General features: G+C 41.6%; 2 protein-coding genes across 16 annotated transcripts in view; both read left to right on the top strand.

Moving 5' to 3' along the window:
• The first annotated feature begins 291 nt into the window (after positions 1-291).
• LOC112219679 (PHD finger protein 20) lies at positions 292-20,160 on the top strand. 14 transcript variants are annotated; one of them, XM_024381184.2, is made up of 18 exons: positions 292-425; positions 1,410-1,542; positions 3,313-3,413; positions 3,643-3,823; positions 3,990-4,074; positions 4,169-4,245; positions 8,605-9,214; positions 9,488-9,538; positions 9,639-9,908; positions 10,007-10,225; positions 10,715-10,813; positions 12,003-12,158; positions 14,749-14,930; positions 15,180-15,279; positions 15,961-16,156; positions 16,246-16,717; positions 16,877-17,063; positions 17,748-20,160. In XM_024381184.2, exons 2-18 carry the CDS (start codon positions 1,513-1,515, stop codon positions 17,888-17,890), a joined length of 3,159 nt encoding a protein of 1,052 aa, XP_024236952.1. In that variant the 5' UTR covers positions 292-425; positions 1,410-1,512; the 3' UTR covers positions 17,891-20,160. The 14 variants fall into 14 exon arrangements, with proteins under 14 accessions (XP_024236952.1, XP_024236960.1, XP_024236988.1 ...); XM_024381192.2 differs by having other exon boundaries at positions 3,310-3,413; positions 3,643-3,814; XM_024381220.2 differs by having other exon boundaries at positions 3,310-3,413; positions 10,007-10,207; positions 10,718-10,813.
• Positions 20,161-20,643: 483 nt separating this feature from the next.
• Positions 20,644-21,277, top strand: part of LOC112219744 (protein NDRG3) — a 49,872-nt gene continuing 49,238 nt past the window's right edge. Inside the window, exon 1 of one of the 2 annotated variants that reach the window (XM_024381267.2) lies at positions 20,644-20,861. The gene's annotated coding sequence lies outside the window, so the exon portion shown is untranslated. The remainder of the gene's footprint in view (positions 20,862-21,277) is intronic. The other variant, XM_024381275.2, reaches the window with a different exon arrangement.

Raw genomic sequence — 21,277 nt, 5'->3', positions numbered from 1 at the left:
CATGTCGTGTATATATGTAGAGTTGGGCGAATGCGGTTTCTGCATTATGATGCATTTACATGACACTTGAATATGGCAGCCATGTTAGCTCCCTATTAACATTCCATGGGGAATATTGAATCAATAGTTTTAAACTGAATGTCTAGAATTAGAACAACATTCAAAATGATAGAAGTTGGCCTATTATTTATGTATATATGGCTCTGGCACAAGTAGCCTCTGCCATGCACCCCTGTGATGCGAGAACAGAAGGTCCTTTTAATAATGGCACATGCGTAGTTGCGTGCCATTCGCCGGTAGTGCGACTCGAGTGCATCGGGAAGAAAATTTAACTGCGTGCACTGGAATCAGACGTGGAGGCACCACACGAAAATATTTTATCGCTCATTGCACATCATCATCGGAAAGAATACTCAGAAATCAAGGTAACATTTGATGCAACATTTTAGTCTTAGCGACATAATAGCCAAAGGTTTTAATATGCATCAATAACACAAAAGATTGTGAATGCTGCTTGTGCTTCCTGAGTTCTAAACAAATAACTTTAAAATACTTGTAATGTAGACGTATTTTGCCTTATGGATATCTTATACATTTTATACTGTTTGGAGTAGGGTTGACTTGTAATTATTTTTCTGGATGGTTCGGCAGCTTCAGGGAAGTAAAAAATGCTATATTTCCATGCAGTATTTAGTACCGTAAGAAAAGTGTGGCCTACAGAGGCCCCGCGATTCCCTTAAGAATGACAATCTGAATGGCCTGTAAGATTTCTAAAGCCCGCCCCTATCAGACCCTTTAACCAATTAGCTTTGTTGAAATTACTGACGAACTACAGTGTAATATAATGAACACTCCCACTCCTTACAGAATATCTGACAATAAGCTTTCAGAAACTATAGTCAACAAAGCGAGTTTTGCAGTCGTGAATTGTGTAAAACCCTACGCATTTTATTTGAGCCTCACTTTTGAGTGGATGCTAGGTGATTGCTTAAACGCAGAACGCGCAGACGTCTTTCCCACAAAAAAAATGGGATAAAAAACATGGCATAGCAGGACAGGATTAGGCTATATTTCGATAATTTTGTGCCAGGCTTCTGTTCTCAGGCTACATAGTACATTTAAAGCCATGGACTATTAGTAGGCCTTTAGTTGAGGGTCCAAATTGAAGGTTATTTTCACCCTTTATCAGGCGTAGTATATTAAACAACAGATGTGTATTGCGCGCCATTTGCTTCATTTGATTGTGGTTGCTTCCGTGCGTCTTGAGCGACACCGTCAGTCCAACAAATAATAATGCCCTATTCATTCACAAGTGTTTTGTCGGAATAGGTGTGTTTATTGAACCTACCTACGGTAGGTTCGTGTTATTCAACTGGCCTATCTGCATAACTAGCTTAATCTAATTTCAGAGACCATTGCTATTGTCTCAATACGTGGAATGTTCGCCTGACCAGAACACGTGGTTTGCCAAGTAGCGTGAAGATATCCGGCTACTAGCTAGGTTGCATTGATATGGAATATGCTCAAAGTCTCTCCCCGAAGGTGAGTTTGGCCTCCCCAAGGTAGGCTAATGTATTGCATAGATATGTTTAGAATGGTGTGTTTCCCGGTGATTTGAAGGTGATTGTGTTTGACTGGGATAGAGAGGATACAATGTATCCAGGGCCCGAGACAACAATGTAACGCTAAGCAATGGACCAGACAATGGATGGACCGTTTGAGTAGCAATGCATATTTTATTTGAGCAAATTTCACATACAAAATGAACATTTTAGTAAATTACCAAAATTATGATGAATCGTTATACTTTGAGCACCCCGATTGAACAAAAAAATAGGGATACAGAATAGACTGTCGGAATTTCATAGCGTGCTGCCCACGTCTTCGAAAGCTTTTTGGCTCTTGACCTCATTTATTAGGCTACTAGCTCCAGAAAGATGCTCAATACGTGGATTAGACAGTATTCATGTACAAATCGATGGTCTTTCATAAGGGTTGCTTGCAAAAGCTTCAAAGAGGAAGGTTTGTGTGCTGGTTTGCCCTGGAGGACCGGTTTCTATTCACCTCAATTTAGGTAGCATCCTTTGTGAAGCAAGCAGGTGGCCATAGGTTGAGATCTGAGGTAGGCAGGAGGCATATAGGGGTTTCTTTGCTAAGTGTTTTTTGGATAAACATTGGAGTATGATAAATGATGGATCATATATATTTGATATCGTAAAGGGTTCATAAAACCCTTTAAGGAATATGCTTCAGAAATCATGCAAACTGAATATCAAGCTATATGAAGGGTGTCAATGGTTATGCCATCTTTGGAAGAGCACCACATGTAAGGCAATTTTACATCACACTTTATGTATTATGACATTGCTAATAAAGAGTTTGTAGTGCTTATGATAATGACTACTTTATGCATGCTCTAATGCCTGAAAGTTTTTCTTACTCACTGAGTTCCGTAGACTACAATGTCCACTTATCCTTGGATGAAACAAACTAAGATATATATATATATATATATATATATATTATAATATCATTGTTGAGAACTAGAACTCACCAAAATATAATCTAGACAGTCAAGTGTTTTTGGCGCGTCAGGATTACTGATATTACTGATAGAATTACTGATAATGTTCGATCACAAGAACACACATAGCCATGGCAAAAAGTATAGAATTGCAGGAAATTGGAAAACGGCACATTTTTCTCTCTGCTGACAACTCTGGACTGATTTAAGCCGCGCCCACAACCCCCATGCCTGGTGGAATCCCCTTGTGTTGTCCTGAGTGGCTCAGTCGGTAGAGCTTATAATGCCAAGGGTCCTGGGTTTGACTACCGCTGTTGGCCACTGTGTGTGTGTGTGTGTGTGTGTGTGTGTGTGTGTGTGTGTGTGTGTTTTTGCTTCACTTTGGAGAAAAGCGTCTGACGAATGGCATATTATTGTTTGTGTATTTATGTAATAATTCCCTTCTCTCTCAGCCATATAGTCAAGCGTCATCCAATTTTCTTTCCTCTCTTGATGGCAGTCCCCTCAAAATGACTAAGGCCCTTAGAACCGTTGTTTGCTTTCATGTTCCACTAATGTGATTCGTTATGTAACAAGTAGACTCTGATCAAAAGAAATTAAGAAAACTGACACAATTCTCCACTGATTATAGTATCGGTCCTATCTAAGCCAGTTCGCTCTAAGCCAGTCTCTAGCAACTCTGGTTATTTTTTGTGTGACCTTGTGTAGGAACCGCACCATTGGCAACTTAGGTACTGGAATTATGAGTTTTCTGGTGTTTAACCAGGTAGAACTTTGCCTGTCAGCAGGAGGTGGATGTGGACACAATGAGCAAGACACCCCCTAACAGAAGAGGAATAACCTTTGAGGTGGGAGCAACGCTGGAGGCCAGAGACGCCCTCAAAAACTGGTGAGTCATGCTTCAGTTCCTCTCTCACTCTTTGTCAGTAAATTGTCTTTCTCTACCTGAAATCTCTCTTTGTTGCTTTCCTCAGCTCCTTTTCAGTCTCTTTCTCTCACTGTCTGCTGTTCTGTTATCCTAGACTTTCTTATTACCTATACACCATTGATCTCTTGTCTTCAGTTGAGTTCCTTTGCTCCCATCTCAATCACCCCTCTCGTATACGCCCTGCTCCTAGGTATCCGGCCAACATAGAGAAGATTGACTATGATGACGAGAAGGTCCTGATCCACTACCGTCAGTGGAGCCACCGCTATGATGAGTGGTTTGACTGGACCAGCCCCTACCTGAGACCTGTAGAGAGGATCCAGCTGAGACGACAGGGACTGCTGGACGACTGTCCTATCCCTGTAAGAGATGTACTCTATTTACTTACTTATTCTCCCTATTATATCCCTACTGGTTGATCTACTTAGCTGCACCTGGCCTTCTGTTTGCTCCGCCTACTTCTATTTGATTTCATTTGCTCAGGCTGATACTGGATCCATGTTTGACAGTGACACTTCATTTCATCTGTCTGTCCAGGGATTTCATGTGAATGACAAGGTCCTCGCCAGTTGGTCTGATTGCCGCTTCTACCCTGCCAAGGTCTTGGCAGTGAATAAAGATGGTGAGTGGTTTGGAAGTACTCATATGCATATTGAAGAGATTTATGGATTCTGTTCAGCATTAACCTGATCCATCTGACCTCCATTTGCCCTCAGCATCTTACACCGTGAAGTTTTATGATGGCGTCGTCCAGACGGTAAAGGGGATCCACGTGAAACCTTTTGTAAGAGAGGTGAGCTCTTTGTTTCCTTCTCTCATCAGGGACTGTCAATAGTAGTTTTTACCTGTTCAAAGGGCATACACTACCAGTCAAAAGTTTGGAACACCTACTCATTCAACGGTTTTTCTTTCTTTTTACTATTTTCTACATTGTAGAATAATAGTGAAGACATCTAAACTATGAAATAACACATGGAATCATGTAGGAACCAAAGTGTTAATTAAACAAATTAAAATATATTTTAGATTCTTCAAAGTAGCTACTAGAGGTCGACCGATTATTGGAGGACCAAAAAAGCCAATACCAATACCAGCACGCATCGGCCGATTTTATAAAAAAATAATGATAATAAAAACGTTTACATTTAATTTAATTATTTATTTATTTGTAATAATGACAAATACAACAATTCTGAATGAACACTTTTAACTTAATATAATACATCAATAAAAATCCATTTAGCCTCAAAATAAATAATGAAACATGTTCAATTTGGTTTAAATAATGTAAAAACAAAGTGTTGGAGAAGTAAAAGTGCAATATGTGCCATGTAAAAAAGCTAACGTTTGAGTTCCTTGCTCAGAATATTAGAACATATGAAAGCTGGTGGTTCCTTTTAACATGAGACTTCAATATTCCAAGGTAAGAGGTTTTAAGTTGTAGTTAATATAGTATTTATAGGACTATTTATCTCTATACCATTTGTATTTCATATACCTTTGACTATTGGATGTTCTTATAGGCACTATAGTATTGCCAGTGTAACAGTATAGCTTCCGTCCCTGTCCTTGCCCCTACCTGGGCTCGAACCAGGAACACATCCACAACAGCCACACTCGAAGCAGCGCTGCCCGTCGCTCCACAAAAGCCGCGGCCCTTGCAGAGCAAGGGGAATAACTACTCTCAAGTCTCAGAGCGAGTGACGTGTGAAACAATATTAGCACGCACCCCGCTAACTAGCTATCCATTTCACATCGGTTACACCAGCCATTAGGCTGATAGGCTTGAAGTCATAAACAGCGCTGTGCTTGCGAAGAGCTGCTGGCAAAACGCACAAAAGTGCTGTTTGAATGAATGCTTACGAGCCTGCTGCTGCCTACCATCGCTCAGTCAGACTGCTCTATCAAATATCAAATCAGACTTAATTATAACATAACACACAGAAATACGAGCCTTTCATTAATATGGTCGAATCCGGAAACTATCATCTCGAAAACAAAACTTTTATTAATTCAGTGAAATACGGAACCATTCGGTATTTTATCTAAACAGGTGGCATCCCTAAGTCTAAATATTCTTGTTACATTGTACAACCTTCAATGTTCTGTCATAATTATGTAAAATTCGGACAAATGAGTTCGCAATGAGCCAGGCTTCCCAAACTGTTGCATATACCCTGACTCTGCATGCAATGAACGCAAGAGAAGTGACACAATTTCACATGGTTAATATTGCCTGCTAACCTGGATTTCTTTTAGCTAAATATGCAGGTTTAAAAATATATACTTCTGTGTATTGATTTTAAGAAAGGCATTGGTGTTCGTGGTTAGGTGCAGTCGTGCAACGATTGTGATTTTTTTCACTATGGCGCTTTTGTTAAATCATACCCCAGTGTTGCATCGATTATATGCAACGCAGGACATGCTAGATAAACTAGTAATATCATCAACCATGTGTTGTTAACTAGTGATTATGATAGTTTTTTATAAGATAAGTTTAATGCTAGCTAGCAACTTACCTTGGCTTCTACTGCATTTGCGTAACAGGCGGTCTCCTCGTGGAGTGCAATGAGAGGCAGGTGGTTAGAGCGTTGGACTAGTTAACCATAAGGTTGCAAGATTGAATCCCAGAGCTGACAAGGTGAAAATCTGTCGTTCTGCCCCTGAACAAGGCAGTTAACCCACCGTTCCTAGGCCGTCATTGAAAATAAGAATGTGTTCTTAACCGACTTGCCCAGTTAAATAAAGGTGTAATATATATATCTGCAAAATTGGCATCCAAAAATACAGATTTCCGATTGTTATAAAAACTTGAAATCGGCCATTCCGATTTAATCGGTCGACCTCTAGTAGCTACCCTTTTGCTTTTATGTCAGCTTTGTGTTCTCTCAACCAGTAGTCACCTGGAATGCTTTTCCAATAGTCTTGAAGGAGTTCCCACATGCTGAGCACTTGTTGGATGCTTGTCCTTCACTGTGGTCCAACTCATCACAAACCATCTCAATTGGGTTGAGGTCATCTGATGCAGCACTCCATCACTCTCCTTCTTAGTCAAATAGCCCTTTCACAGCCTGGATGAGTTTTGGGTCATTGCCCTGTTGAAAAACAAATGATAGTCCCATTAAGCGCAGTTAATTGCTGATTTCTGAGGCTGGTAACTCTAATGAACTTATCTTCTGCAGCAGAGGTAACTCTGGGTCTTTCTTTCCTGTGGTGGTCCTCATAAGCGCTAGTTTCATCATAGCGCTTGATGGTTTTTGCAACTGCACTTGCAGAAACCTTCAACGTTCTTGACATTTCCCACATTGATGTCTTCAAGTAATGATGGACTGTTGTTTCTCTTTGCATATTTGAGCTGTTCTTGCCATAATATGAATTTGGTCTTTTACCACATACGGCTATCTTCTGTATACCAACTCTACCTTGTCACAACACAACTGATTGGCTCAAACGCATTAAGAAGGAAAGAAATTCCACAAATTAACTTTTAACTTCTTATGGCTGCAAGGGCAGTATTGAGTAGCTTGGATGAAAGGTGCCCAGAGTAAACGGCCTGCTGCTCAGTCCCAGTTGCTAATATATGCATATATTCGTAGTATAGTAGTAGTAATGGATAGAAAACACTCTGACGTTTCTAAAGCTGTTTGAATGATGTCTGTGAGTATAACAGAACTCATATGGCAGGCATAAACCTGAGCAGAAATCCAAACAGGAAGTGGGAAATTTGAAGTTGGTCGATTTTCAACCCAGCCCCTATTGAATACACAGTGGGATATTGGTTGTGTTGCACTTCCTAAGGCTTCCAATAGTTGTCAACCGTGTGAAGTTGGCCCGAATGTGTCAGGTCTGCCATGAGCTGACCATGAGGGAGCTCTGTTCCATCGCAATGGAATTCTCCGGTTGGAACATTATTTACGTTTTATGTCAACATCCTAAAGATTGATTCCATACATTGTTTGACATGTTTCTACGGACAGGAACGGAACTTTTTGACATTTCGTTTGCAACTAGGGAACGCGCTTCATGACTTTGGATTTGTTTACCAAACATGCTAACAAAAGTAGCTCTTTGGACATAAATGATGTACATTATCGAACTAAATCAAACATTTAATGTGGAACTGGGATTCCTGGGAGTGCATTCTGATGATCATCAAAGGTAAGGGAATATTTATAATGCTATTTATGAATAATGTTGACTACCCAATATGGCGGATATCTTTTTGGCTGCTTGTTGTCTGAAAGCTGTACTCAGATTATTGCATGGTTTGCTTTTTCCGTAAAGTTTAAAAAAAATCTGACACAGCGGTTGCATTAAGTTTTTGGAACTAGTGAACGTAACGCGCCAATGTATACTGAGATTTTAAATATAAATATGCACTTTATCGAACAAAACATGTATGTATTGTGTAACATGAAGTCCTATGAGTGTCATCTGATGACGATCATCAAAGGTTAGTGATTAATTTGATGTCTTTGTGCTTTTTGTGACTCCTCTCTTTGGCTGGAAAAATGGCTGAATTTTTCTGTGACTTGGTGGTGACCTAACATCATCGTTTGTGGTGCTTTCGCTGTAAAGCCTATTTGAAATCGGACACTTTGGTGGGATTAACAACAAGATTACCTTTAAAGATACATGTATGTTTGAGGAATTTTAATTGATTTCTGTTGTTTGAATTTGGCTCTCTGCACTTTCACTGGCTGTTGTCGATCCCGGGGACGGGATTGCAGCCCAAAGACCCAAAGAAGTTTTAACAAGGCGCACCTGTTAATTGAAATGCATTCTAGGTGACTACCTCGTGAAACTGGTTGAGAGAATGCCAAGAGTTTGAAGCTGTCATCAATTTAAAGGGTGGCTACTTTGAAAAATCTCAAATATAAAATGTATTTTGATTTGTTTAACACTTTTTTAAAAATTATTATTATTATTTTTTTAGTTCCTGCATGATTCCATGTGTTATTTCATAGTTTTGATGTCTTCACTATTATTCTGCAATGTGGAAAAATAAATAAATAACCCATGAACAACTTTTGACTGGTGCTGTATATCTTTTGATATTGTGTTGGCTTGCCATGCAGAGGATCATGTTTCTGTGGGTTGTACTTTACCTAATTTTCCAAAATGTTTTCATCCCCCCTCTTTGTGGAAATAGAGAGGAGGAGGAAAGGCTCGGTCCACTGAGAGGAACGGCGTGAAGAAACCCCAGAATGGCAGAGACCGGAGGCCTCAGGAATACGGCCCAAAAAATAAAAGAACAAGACGCAGTACCTCTGACCAGGAGGGGGACAGTGACACAGAGGATGGTGACAATAATGATGAAGATGAATGGCATGAGAGGGAGGTGGAGGAGAAGACAAAGAGGAAGGATAGTGAGGGGGATGTCACTAAAGAGACACCATCCATAGTTAAGCAGGAGGAGGATACAGAGCAACATGCAGGACAGAACAACCTCGGGGAGGTAGCCACTGTGGGCCCGACTGAAGTAAAAATGGAAGAAGACGGAGGACAGAGTGAGGAGAAGCCTACTCATTTAAATGAAGGGATAAAGAAAGAAGAGGTGGAAATGAAAACTGAGTACACAGTCCTGAGCTCACCTAATGAAACTAAGCCATCTACTGAGTCACCCAATCAGATGTCAACACAGACCGGGCCAGTGTCTGTCCCATTACCCTCAGCTATGTCCACCATTGACCGAGTGGAGCAGATGACAGAAAGCCAACCGGATAGCGCCAAACCTGCACCACTGGCCCTCCCAGTGAAACGTAAGACCACACAACTCTTCAGAAAATCACGATCCAAAAGGCTTCCTTATATTTCCAATTAACGTAGCTGTCAGTGCACTGTACCTTTATTTAGAGGTTCTGTCCATTTTAAGAGGTTTCTTTTCTCACAAGTCGTCAAAATACTATAAAAGGTTTGAAAATATATTTATGAGAATTGAATTGTTTTAATGTGTGTTGAATGTTGTCAGTCAGTGACAGTTTATATTGACAGTTGTCAGTCAGTTTATATTGTCTCTGTGTCTTTATTTCCAGCGATAAGGAAGCAGGGTTTCCACAACCCCAACCGATTTAGCAGAGAGCCATGTGAGTTCTCGCCCAGCACTCTGTTACATCAGTTTACATGAGTATCTCTCCACTCCTAGCTGTTTGTCCATCCTCTTACATGTCTCCATTGTGTTTTCAGTGTACAGAGTGATCAAAAACCAGCCTCCCCCAGTCCTGTCCATCAACTTGGACCACAACCCATTTAAATGCAGCGCTGTAGGCTGCACCAAGTCGTTCCGCAAGGCCAAACTGCTTCACTACCACATGAAATACTACCATGGAGAGGAGCAGCAGCTAGAGGACGATCTAAGCCCCACCAGGAGCGCCCAGACACGGGCCTCAGAGAAGCACCCCTCCCCTACCTTTCTGGAAAGTCCTAAGAGGAGACGCACCATCTCCGCCTCAATGCGTAAGTATCAAAAAAGGGACTTAGCTACATGATAGATTCACCCAAAGAGGAAATCAGTTTTATCCATAATATTAATATTGTGTTTCCATGCCCGACAGACTCCAATGTGCACAGTCCTACTAGAACTCCCCCATCTCCACGTAGTGAGGCCAAGACAATGAACAGACGCACATCAGCTCCACCTGCTGTCAACACCCAGCGCCAGCAGCAGAGGGCTCTACTAAGGGAGAAGAGCAAAGAGAACCAACTGGACAGAAATGGACAGAGATCAGTGGAGACTGAGACTACTGAGAGCAGTGGTATGGACATATGTCTGTGTAAGATGTGGAACGAGAAGGCTTCTGAAAAATCCTCTCAACTATATTTGTTTTTTTTCGTCCGCTGTTATTAATAGTCCCAATTTAACTTTTTATTTTTTTATTTAAAGTTGTCATGATATTGACTTTCAATAAGCAAAGTGTCACTTGCCACATCATGATGAGAAAGGCATTATATGATGCAAAATCGTGATGTGGCAAGTGTGACAGTTTGCTTCCTAAATCTTAAACATTTTGGGACTTATCAACAGTGGACTAATTAAAGAAAATACTCAGATAGTTTGAGTGGATTTCTTTCCTTTAAATAGGCCATTAGCTATGAGCAAATGTGTAGTTATCTTTGCTGATTTCTGATCGAAGATCCACTTTCTCTTAACATGACACAACAGGATTATTGTGAAATGGTGCATGTTCCAGTGTTTGTAATGGCGGAACACGCCTTCAGTGTCTAGAGCACTCCTAACTCTTGGTTCCCCCGTGTCACTCCAGCAGTGGTGAAAGAACGAGATCGGCTGAAGGATAAGAAACAGAGGGAGTTCCTTCGTATTAATCTGAAGAAAAAGAAGAAGAAAAAGAAGGTCAAGTGTGGTAAGGAGACCCTAGTCATCTGACTGTTCTGCATGGGGCCCCTGTCCTATAGCTTTAGCGCCGCTGCATGTGCAACGCTTCATTCAGGCCATGGGAAGACCCCTGATATATTACCTTCACACCTCTTGGGAGGTGTTTTATTTCTTTTAAAAAATGTATATCCTTATTTTAGCAGGTAAGTTGACTGAACACATTCTCATTTATAGCAATGACTTGGAGAATAGTTACAAGGGAATGAATGAGCCAATTGGAAGCTAGGTATGGTATGACTGCCAGATTGGGAATTTAGCCAGGACACCGGGGTTAACACCCCTACTTTTAATAAGTGGCATGGGATCTTTAGTGACCATCGAAAGATGGCACCCTACACAGGGGAAAGTCCCCAATCATTGCCCTGGGGCATTGGTATATGTTTTTTTAGACTAGAGAAAGAGTGCCTCCTACTGGCCCTCCAACACCACTTCCAGCAGAATCTGGTCTCCCATCCAGGGAGCGACCAGGATAACCCTGCTTCGCTTCAGAGGCAAACCAGGAGTGTGGTAGGGGTTGGAGTAGCACTACAACTGTTGTGTCCTCACTACTGACCTATGTCACTTCATCAGTCAAATAGCCGCTGATCATTTTGTTTGTCTTGTGCTTTTACCCCTTTTCCTCTGACTGATGATTTGCACATCTTTTGCTCATGTTTGGTTCATATAATAACACAGGCCTTTATTCTGGTTTTATTAACCATCTGACTCATCTGTTTGAACTCTACTGCTAGGCACAAGCTACTGTGATGCCACTTTTGTAACCAAGTTTGAACCACTATTGGTCTATTGAACTAGTTTAAATTCACTCTGGATCTGTGGATGACACTTGTTATAACACACATACAGTATTAAGAGGATTGTTTATTCACTGTGTACATTCACACACAATTAGATTTTATTTGGACTGTTTTGGCCAGTTCAGCTCTCAGAAACACTCATGTAAAGGTTTTTTTTGGACACAAGTTTACTGTTTGTTGTCTTTGTTGTAACGACATATTCTCACACCCATAATAGTATCTTCAGCTGGAAACACACAGTTTGGTTTCATATATTGTCTTTGACCCCCCCCGAAAAGATTAGCTCTTGTTTGTCCTCATCAGCATTTCCAAAGTTGACATTTTGTTCTGCGTCTGCTTCCCCCTCCCCTTTATTAACAGAGTGCACAGGTAGTGAGGAGAATATTGACATCTCAATATTCGCTCTTCAGTCCAAATTGAATTTGCCACTCAAATTCCCCCTCTCACACAATCACAAGCCTGAGTACTACCACTTCAGGCCCGGATACAACCAGTCAGAGCAGATGCACGTGGATGGTGGGTATTATTGTGTGTCTGAGTGTGTGCGTTACTCTCTACCCTTTGTCATTATTCTTTGCCTGGTTTCAGTCCATAAGTCATTTGTTCAAACCGTCTACCTGTGTATCTTTTCCATTCCGTATCAAACTGATCTTGCTAATAATTTTCCACACTTTCAAACAAAGTAGACCTGTTGTCACAGTTGAGGACTGATTCTATAGTTTATTGATTGAATCTGGGGCCTTTTCTTTGCTGCTATGGCTTGCTTTATTCTCATCAGTTTGTTATATGTTCGACTCACAGTGCTATGCATAAGGGATATACTGTATGTTATAGAGGTCGACCGATTATGATTTTTCAACGCAGATACCGATTTATTGGAGGACCAAAAAAATCCGATACCAATTAATTGGACGATTTAAAAAAAAAAAAACAAAACTATATATATATATATATACATAATTTTTTTTTTAATTAGGGGGGAAAAATCACATTTTATTTCTAATGATGACAATTACAACAATACTGAATGAACACTTATTTTAACTTAATATAATACATCAATAAAATCAATTTAGCCTCAAATAAAATGAAACGTGTTCAATTTGGTTTAAATAATGCAAAAACAAAGTGTTGAAGACTAAAGTAAAAGTGCAATATGTGCCATGTAAAATAGCTAACATTTAAGTTCCTTGCTCAGAACATGAGAACATATGAAAGCTGGTGGTTCCTTTTAAGGATTCTTCAATATTCCCAGGTAAGAAGTTTTAGGTTGTGGTTATTATAGGACAATTTCGCTCTATACGATTTGTATTTCATGTACCTTTTTGACTATGGGATGTTCTTATAGGCACTTTAGTATTGTCAGTGTAACCGTATAGCTTCCGTCCCTCTCCTCGCCTCTTCCTGGCTTGAACCAGGAACACAAACAACAGCCACCCTCGAAGCAGTGTTACCCATGCAGAGCAAGGGGAACAACCACTCCAAGGCTCAGAGCGAGTGACATTTGGAACGCTATTAGCGTGCACCCCGCTTACTAGCTAGCCATTTCACATCGGTTACACCAGCCTAATCTCGGGAGTTGATAGACTTGAAGTTATAAACAGCACAATGCTTGAAGCTCAGCGAGGAGCTGCTGGCAAAACGCACAAAAGTGCTGTTTGAATGAATGCTTACGAGCCTGCTGCTGCCTACCACCGCTCAGTCAGACTTCTCTATCAAATCATAGACTTAGTTATAACATAATAACACACAGAAATACGAGCCGTAGGTCATTAATATAGTTGAACCCGGAAACCATCATCTCAAAAATGAGACGTTTATTCTTTCAGTGAAATACGGAACCTTTCCATATTTTATCTAACGGGTGGCATCCATTAGTCTAAATATTCCTGTTACATTGCACAACCTTCAATGTTATGTCATAATTACGTAAAATTCTGGCAAATTGGGCGGCCCAAACTGTTGCATATACATGGACTCTGCGTGCAATGAACGCAAGAGAAGTGACACAATTTCACCTGGTTGATATTGCCTGCTAACCTGGATTTCTTTTAGCAAAATATGCAGGTTTAAAAATATATATTTCTGTGTATTGATTTTTAAGAAAGGCATTGGTGTTTATGGTTAGGTACAGTCGTGCAACGATTGAGCTTTTTTTGCAAATGCGCTTTTGTTAAATCATCCCCCGTTTGGCGAAGTTGGCTGTCATTGTTAGGAAGAAGTAGTCTTCAGAGTTTGCAACGAGCCAGGTTAGCAGGCAATATTAACTAAATATGCAGGTTTAAAAATATATACTTGTGTATTGATTTTAAGTAAGGCATTGATGTTTATGGTTAGGTACACATTAGAGCAAGACTGTCCTTTTTCACGAATACGCACCGCATCGATTATATGCAACGCAGGACACGCTAGATAACTACACATGGTTGATGATATTACTAGTTTAACTAGTGATTATGATTGATTTTTATAAGATAAGTTTAATGCTAGCTAGCAACTTACCTTGGCTTCTTACTGCATTCGCGTAACAGGCAGGCTCCTCGTGGAGTGCAATGTAATCAGGTGGTTAGAGCGTTGGACTAGTTAACCCTAAGGTTGCAAGATTGAATCCCCGAGCTGACAAGGTAAAAATCTGTCATTCTGCCCCTGAACAAGGCAGTTAACCCACCGTTCCTAGGCCGTCATTGTAAATAAGAATGTGTTCTTAACTAGTTAAATAGTTAAATTAGTTAGTTAAATAAAGGCTATATAAAGGTGACCAAAAAAAACGATTTCCGATTTATGAGAAACTTGATATCGGCCCTAATTAATCGGCCATTCCAATTAATCGGTCGACCTCTAGTATGTTACAATGCTGTAGATAAAATGAGCTATAGTTTCCTCCTATTTTTCTACCATTGAGAGCCCCCTCTGCTTGTGTTGCAATAATCTCTTGATCAAACATATCAGTTACATCCAGATTACATTATCTCCCGAGGACTCACATTGGCAAATATACTGAAACCAGCTCATGGAGGAAATCTCAATGCTACTAAAGGAGACTAGGGTCACTGACCAGGGTTGTCTTTATTAGTTAACCCTTTCCATCCCTTGATTTCTCCTCTAGATGAGGATAGCATCAGTGATTGGTCCACTGACAGTTGTGAGTGGAGTGATGACGAGCTGGGGGCGGAGCTGGACAATGCAACAACTCCCCTAAGTCTGGGCTCTGTTGCCTTGGAGACAGGCAGTCAGGAGGTTGTGCGTTGCGTCTGTGAGGCAGAAGAGGAAAACGACTTCATGATACAGGTGAGCTGCTTGGGGGTTTACCTGACTCTAGCCCTGATCTGCCTCCAATACACATCATTGAGTCTGAAATAAATAGTTGAGAGACTAGTGGATTGCCACCAACTATTTAAATCAATCACATTTGTCAAACCGCACCAAACTCAAGGTCGAGCCCAACCCAGTTTCTCTAAAAGCAAGCTCAGGCCAACAGTTAGCAGCAGGGAGGAAAACTCAGTTTGATAGTGTTGCTCCCTGGCCTTGTCTCTCCAGTGTGAGGAGTGTCTGTGCTGGCAGCATGGCACCTGCATGGGCCTCCTGGAGGAGAACGTCCCGGACAAATACGCCTGCTACGTCTGCAGAGACCCACCAGGTGAGAGCCAGCAACACACAACTTGGCTTAATAGAAACTCCATCTCAGGTTTCTCTATGGGGTTACTTGGGGAAGGGAAAGAAGAGGTTAACACAAGACAAGCCAGTACATTTAACTGTGGTTTTTGGGGCTGTGTCTTATTCTAATAAGAATTTCCAGGTGAACATAAAGGAGAGCAGTCCTTGGTAAGTTCAATCAAAAATCAATCCGGTTTATTACAAATTGCAACAGGGAGACACCTCCAGCCCAGAAGCAGAGACAATGTCTTAACTAGCCTTCTGGATAGAGGACCTTTTTACTCTAATCAGGCGGCACCAAATATTTTCCAAACACCAGCTCGAGAGGTTTGTAGGAAGTCGAACAAAAGGCAATGACTGCCAGCTGCTACAGAATCATTGTTTTATGTCATCAATAGAATAATAATAAGGGTCCTCTGTCGTATCTTCAGTAGCTCTGACTTCAATCACTATCAACAGATATGAGGACATTTTGTAATGTTCAGTATCAAGTCTAGTGACCACCATCATACACACATGAGTGTCACAAATAGAACACTAGAAATCGTGTGTGTTACAGAAAGGGGAAAATATATAAATATGCTAAACATTGTTAATCACTCTATGAACTTTTCACCTTACATTTTCCCATCACACTTATGATATCATGTGACCTCTGTTCCAGGTCAGAGGCAAAGCCTGCGCTACCGGTATGACCGTGATTGGCTGAGCAGTGGTCACATGTATGGTCTGTCCTTCCTGGATGAGAACTACTCCCACCAGAATGCCAAGAAGATTGCAGCAACACACCAGCTACTAGGAGACGTACAGCGTGTGGTGGAGGTGCTCAATGGCCTCCAGCTCAAAATGAGCGTCCTACAGTAAGTAGTGTAGACTGGAAAAACTCATGAATCAATATCTATCCTTACAAAAATGTTTGGAGTCTGATTGCCCTTGTGTTCCCCTGTAGGACCCAGACCCACCCAGACCTGCAGTTGTGGTGCCAGCCCTGGAAGAGAGCAGAGAGGCCCTGGAGGAGAGGTGGCTCGGGGACGGGCACCGACGCAGCACCCTCTCCTGCGCTAACAGACGAGGGTTCCGAGAAGGACCACAAGAGTCTCGCCCGTGGTGGCGCAGAAGCTCTGATGTCAGCCGCCATGGAGAAGCTTAGCCGAGCCTCCTCTTCCTCCTCCTCGTCTTCCTCCTCGCCCTATCAGTCGTTCCAGGACTCGTACATAATGAGTGAGCATTGCTACCAGAAGCCGCGGGCATACTACCCTGCAGTGGAGCAGAGGCTGGTGGTGGAGACCACACGGAGGGGATCTGAGCTGGAGGACAGCCTAAGAAGCACTGAGGACCTGCTGGAGAGAGAGCAGCGCTATGGAGGCATGCTGGAGACAGCCAGGCCCAAAGCCCCCACACATCTGAACATTCACACAAAGGTCAGTTCTGTTTCAGCCTTCAGACATTCTCCTTCAACATCTCTACCCGTCTGTCTATATTGTACCATCTATCCATCCATACATCCCGCATACACTATAGAGTGGTAGATACTCTAAAAAGTCAACTTCACGACTGAATCCTCTTTCCCATATGTCCAGGGTTCAGATGTTGGTCGGTGGGGCCAGGCCGAGGTGAAGCGAGAGGAGGGTGTTGGCTGCGGTGGGGGAGGGGACGTGGACGGCAGTGGCCAGCAGCACCAGTGGCAGATCAACCTGCTGGATCACATAGATGCTGTCCAGGACGAGGTCACACACAGGATGGACTTCATCGAGAGGGAGCTGGATGGTGAGACGACAACAACCCCTCTGTTTTCTGTTTATTAGCAAGGAAAGCATTTTAATGCCACAATTATCGTATATGTACAGTGAATAAGAGTTTCATGCAAAACAAGTCAAATAAAGACAGTAGCTTTCTTTCTTGTCCATCACAATTGTAGCTACAATCAATTAACCTATTTCTTATTGCCACATGGGTGCAGTGAAATGTTGTTTTACAGGGTAAGCCATAGTAAGGCACCCCTGGAACAAATTTGGGTTAGGTGCCTTGCTTAAGGGCAGGCACATCAACAGATTTTTCACCTTGTCAGCTCGGGTATTCAAATCCGCAACCTTTCGATTACTGGCCCAATGCTCTTAACTGCTAGGCTACCTGCTGCCCTAATAATCAAATCAAATTGTATTAGTCACATGCGCCTAATACAATGGGTACAACAAACCTTGTAGTGAAATACTTACTTACGAGGCTCTAACCGACAGTGCAGTTTCAAAAATTACAGATGAGAAAAGTAACAAGTCGTTAAAGAGGAGCAGTAAAAAATAACAATATATACTGGGGTGTGCTGGTACAGAATCCATGTGTGGGGGGCACTGGTTAGTTGAGGTAGTCGGAGATACTCATAATAATAATCTCTCAGCTATGTATTGTGAACTAAACATCAGTGATTGACAATGTTCCATCTCTCCTCTTCAGTGTTGGAGAGCTGGCTGGACTACACAGGAGAGCTGGAGCCCCCGGAGCCCCTGGCCCGGCTGCCTCAGCTCAAACACCGCATGAAGCTACTGCTTACAGAGCTGGCCAAGGTGCAGCAGATCGCTCTGTGCTGCTCCACATGAGGGCGCAAGTGAGCAGTGTGACATCCATGTTCACAGCATTCGGAGAGACAATGAGGGGATTTGATTAATGCCCCGGGCCAGCCCTGTGTGAACCATGTCAGCATTGTTTGCATTCGTTTTGGAACTGGGCTGCCTCCCGGGCGTGAGCTAGGTGCCCCGTTTTGGCCGTCCACAAAGTCTGCTCCAAACTAAAGTGACGTAGGTTAAGCATGTGGAGTAATGAGTAGGGTTCTGTTTTCACATGCAAAAGTGATTGCTTTTGAGAAGGCTTTATCTGCCTTCCCAATGAGAACACATTCTTTTCCATAAAATATGTTTCGGAATGATGCACCGCTGGGCACACACTGGTTGATTCAATGTTTCCATGTCATTTCAATGAAATGACGTTGAACCAATGTGGAATAGATGTTGATTTGGCGTCTGTGCCCAGTGGGAGGCTGCCTTGTTGACAACATGACCGAGTGGCGCAGATCACTGTTCAATTTGAGAAGGGCGCTCCTCCCTCACGGCTTTTACCCGTCACAGGCCATAGCCCGGTGCACTTAATTGAACTCCCTCATTGCAGTTGAGAGCAGCACTAACTGGTCTATCTATGGCATTGGGGGATTGGACTGAGGAGAATTTACCAGATAATTTAATGCAAATGCACTTATTTTCATTATGCTGTAGACTGGTGGGCGCATCTCACGGCATGGGGTTGAATGCTTGAGGATGTCAGTTGGTCTTCCTCTTTAAGGCCTCAAGTCTGTACAGGGAAAACTCCACAGAATGGAAGTGTACTGTATCATAGTCAAAGATACAGATGGTAATGGATGGAGTAAATATAAGAGAACCAACAGGGACAGTTTATGGTAGTATGGGTTTGTTGGTGCAAACCTGCATCATATTAATGCCTTGGTCTGAGGTTCAGTTTGAAGCTTGCTGTCAAGTACTTACCAAATTGTTGCGCTGCAATGTGTATTCAAAGACTTCACCTGAACTTCTGCTAGGCGCACTTTTAATCTTCATAATGACAACTTTCAGTAACTGACTGAACTCTTTCCTTGGAGCCATGTTCAGCAAACTTTTTTCCTTTCTGTAAAGTACTTTAGTATTTGATTATCTCCCATTGCATAATTGTTAAGCTTATGTTTGTTGAACATGTGGACTGTTTTACGGAGCATAGCCGTAATATTAGGGCTGGGACGATACCAGTATTTCAATACTCATTTAGTGCCGTGGCAAGGAAACATAACACTGTGGATTTAACTTACTTAGGAAAACAGCCATAATGTTAGAAACAAACATCATTCTGTTGTCATCGAGTCACATTTGATTTATATTTCAAGCTATTTTACATGAAGCAGGTTTTTAAAGGATCAACAAGTTTAGTCAGTTTTGTTTTCATTTTTGCCATGGGAAATGTTTTGCGATACCGGTATTGTCACAGGCCTACTTCATAAGATTTTAAATAGGGAGTGAAAATACAAACTATATATTCTTATATAATGGCACTGTAGGTAGATAAGTACTGTCTTTCTGATTTTACGCAGTGAATTATATTGCTACAGCTTATACAGTTAGTGTCTGTGTTATAGACACTGGAGGGACAGTATCACACATTTTGACAAGTGACATTTCTGGATTGAAAGAATATATATTAGTTGAAATGTTTGGTTTCTTTCCATTCTCATTGTTTTCTTGTGGATATGCTCTATCCTATTCACTCGTGTCTCGATGTCTTTGGTTGAATTCCTGCCCGACTACATTGCAGCTGTATGCCAGATCTTTGAAAGCATGTATAGACAGGTATTTAACATTTTTAGTTAGCCACATCAAATGATCTCGCAATCAGGTGCCTGATTCCACAGTCGATGACTTATCACAAAACCATTGGTTGATGCAATGCAACACCTGCCCATCTAGTTGGGTAGGAACTCGACCTTCAACTTTGCTTCACTGTAGCCTTTGACCTTTGGCTTGCTGCAAATAATTGTGGAGATGTCTGCTATGACCTCAGCATTATGTGCTCTGTTCTCAGTGAAAGACTTGTGACGGACCTATACATTTCTCTTGTATTCTTTCACCTGTACTGTTTATTTGCAATATTTTGTGTAAATGCATCTGAATGTTATTTTCTTGGGTTGAATTTGTATTGATTAGTTATTTTTAAACAGTCCTCCAAAAATAACCTTAACTTACTAGTGTCAGCCAGGTTAAGAACCAAACGAGATGTTGAAAGAAGTGCAACAGATGCTGGTACATAAATAAACTACTATCCCTCCCATTGATATGAATACTGTTGATCTGTCTGAGGATTAAGAAGCACATGGATTTGAACATATCAATTGTGCTCTCTTGGCCACACATTTTACTACACAATTCAGCCCCCCCCAATATATAATAATAATTCATTTCGGTTGTCTCCATGGCATGAGCACTTTCAGTAAGCAGTCCTACTGAGCCCTACATTTAAACAGCTGGTCTGGAAATACAACAAGAAAACAAGCTGGCGATTTAGATCAAAAGAAGTTTGTAACATGTTGCAGCAGCACATCCTGTTTGTATGCTTACACAATCAGTTGAGGATTGAAAATAGAAACTCCATGTGAATTCTAAGCGCATAATCTCCGAGAAATGGGTCAACACATTGATGGGAATGATGGGCCCCCATCTAAAAGAAAATAAGGAAAAAAATGGTGTACTGTACACAGTATTTGGACATCTTCTCAGTTAACCTCTTGGGGGCGTTCGAATTTAATTTGTACTGCCGCCTCGTATTGGCTGCTTCGTTCGTTTCTCTTGTCCTCCCTAATGTCTAGGACGCAATGTGTAGTTCCGCCTTGAAAGAGTGACATCGAAATAGTAATACTTGTTGGAATAGGAAAGGAATTAGGCAAAGAGAAGGTGCGGTTTAAACACCGGTATTTAAACATAAATCTATCCCGGAGGATTTGACGCGGATCGAACGGATACGTCTTCAACCCAAACGGTAAGTGTCGATCGAGACAGCATTTTCTAATAGGCTGTTGTGCCAAATGCAGATGTGGCCATTGGTGTCGATAACCCACCAGCTCGCGGTTTAATTTTGATATGATATTCCATATCCATTTTCCAGGCAGTTCTATTGTAGGCCTATGTCATTTCTATTAGTAGTCTAAATCAAACATCACAATTGTATCAATCCGCGATTCCCATTTTTAGGATATTTCCTGTTGAATGAGTAACTTATTTTTCACGAGTCGCAGGTTTGTTACTTAATACCATATCATTGGCCCATATCTATAATGTCTCACATTCAACATCGAACGGTTAAGAAGGTTACTGTATGTTGCTGAATATTTATGTTACTGTTTCACCATCCTTGATCTACAACTTGGCGCCTGTTCGACCCTCGTGTCTGGAACC

Source organism: Oncorhynchus tshawytscha, linkage group LG02 (assembly GCF_018296145.1).
Source record: "Oncorhynchus tshawytscha isolate Ot180627B linkage group LG02, Otsh_v2.0, whole genome shotgun sequence".
Classification (NCBI taxonomy): Eukaryota; Metazoa; Chordata; class Actinopteri; order Salmoniformes; family Salmonidae; genus Oncorhynchus; species Oncorhynchus tshawytscha.
The sequence above is the reverse complement of the archived record's forward strand: the minus strand, read 5'-3'. Positions and strand labels throughout refer to the sequence as shown.

What these genes read in the sequence shown, in the direction of transcription:
- LOC112219679 (XM_024381160.2), top strand. Translation starts at nt 1,513, where the DNA reads ATGGAATATGCTCAAAGTCTCTCCCCGAAG. An exon ending in TGAAACCTTTTGTAAGAGAG is followed by an intron (nt 4,246 to 8,604) that starts GTGAGCTCTTTG and finishes TTGTGGAAATAG; the next exon opens with AGAGGAGGAGGAAAGGCTCG. An exon ending in AAAACGACTTCATGATACAG is followed by an intron (nt 14,931 to 15,179) that starts GTGAGCTGCTTG and finishes TTGTCTCTCCAG; the next exon opens with TGTGAGGAGTGTCTGTGCTG.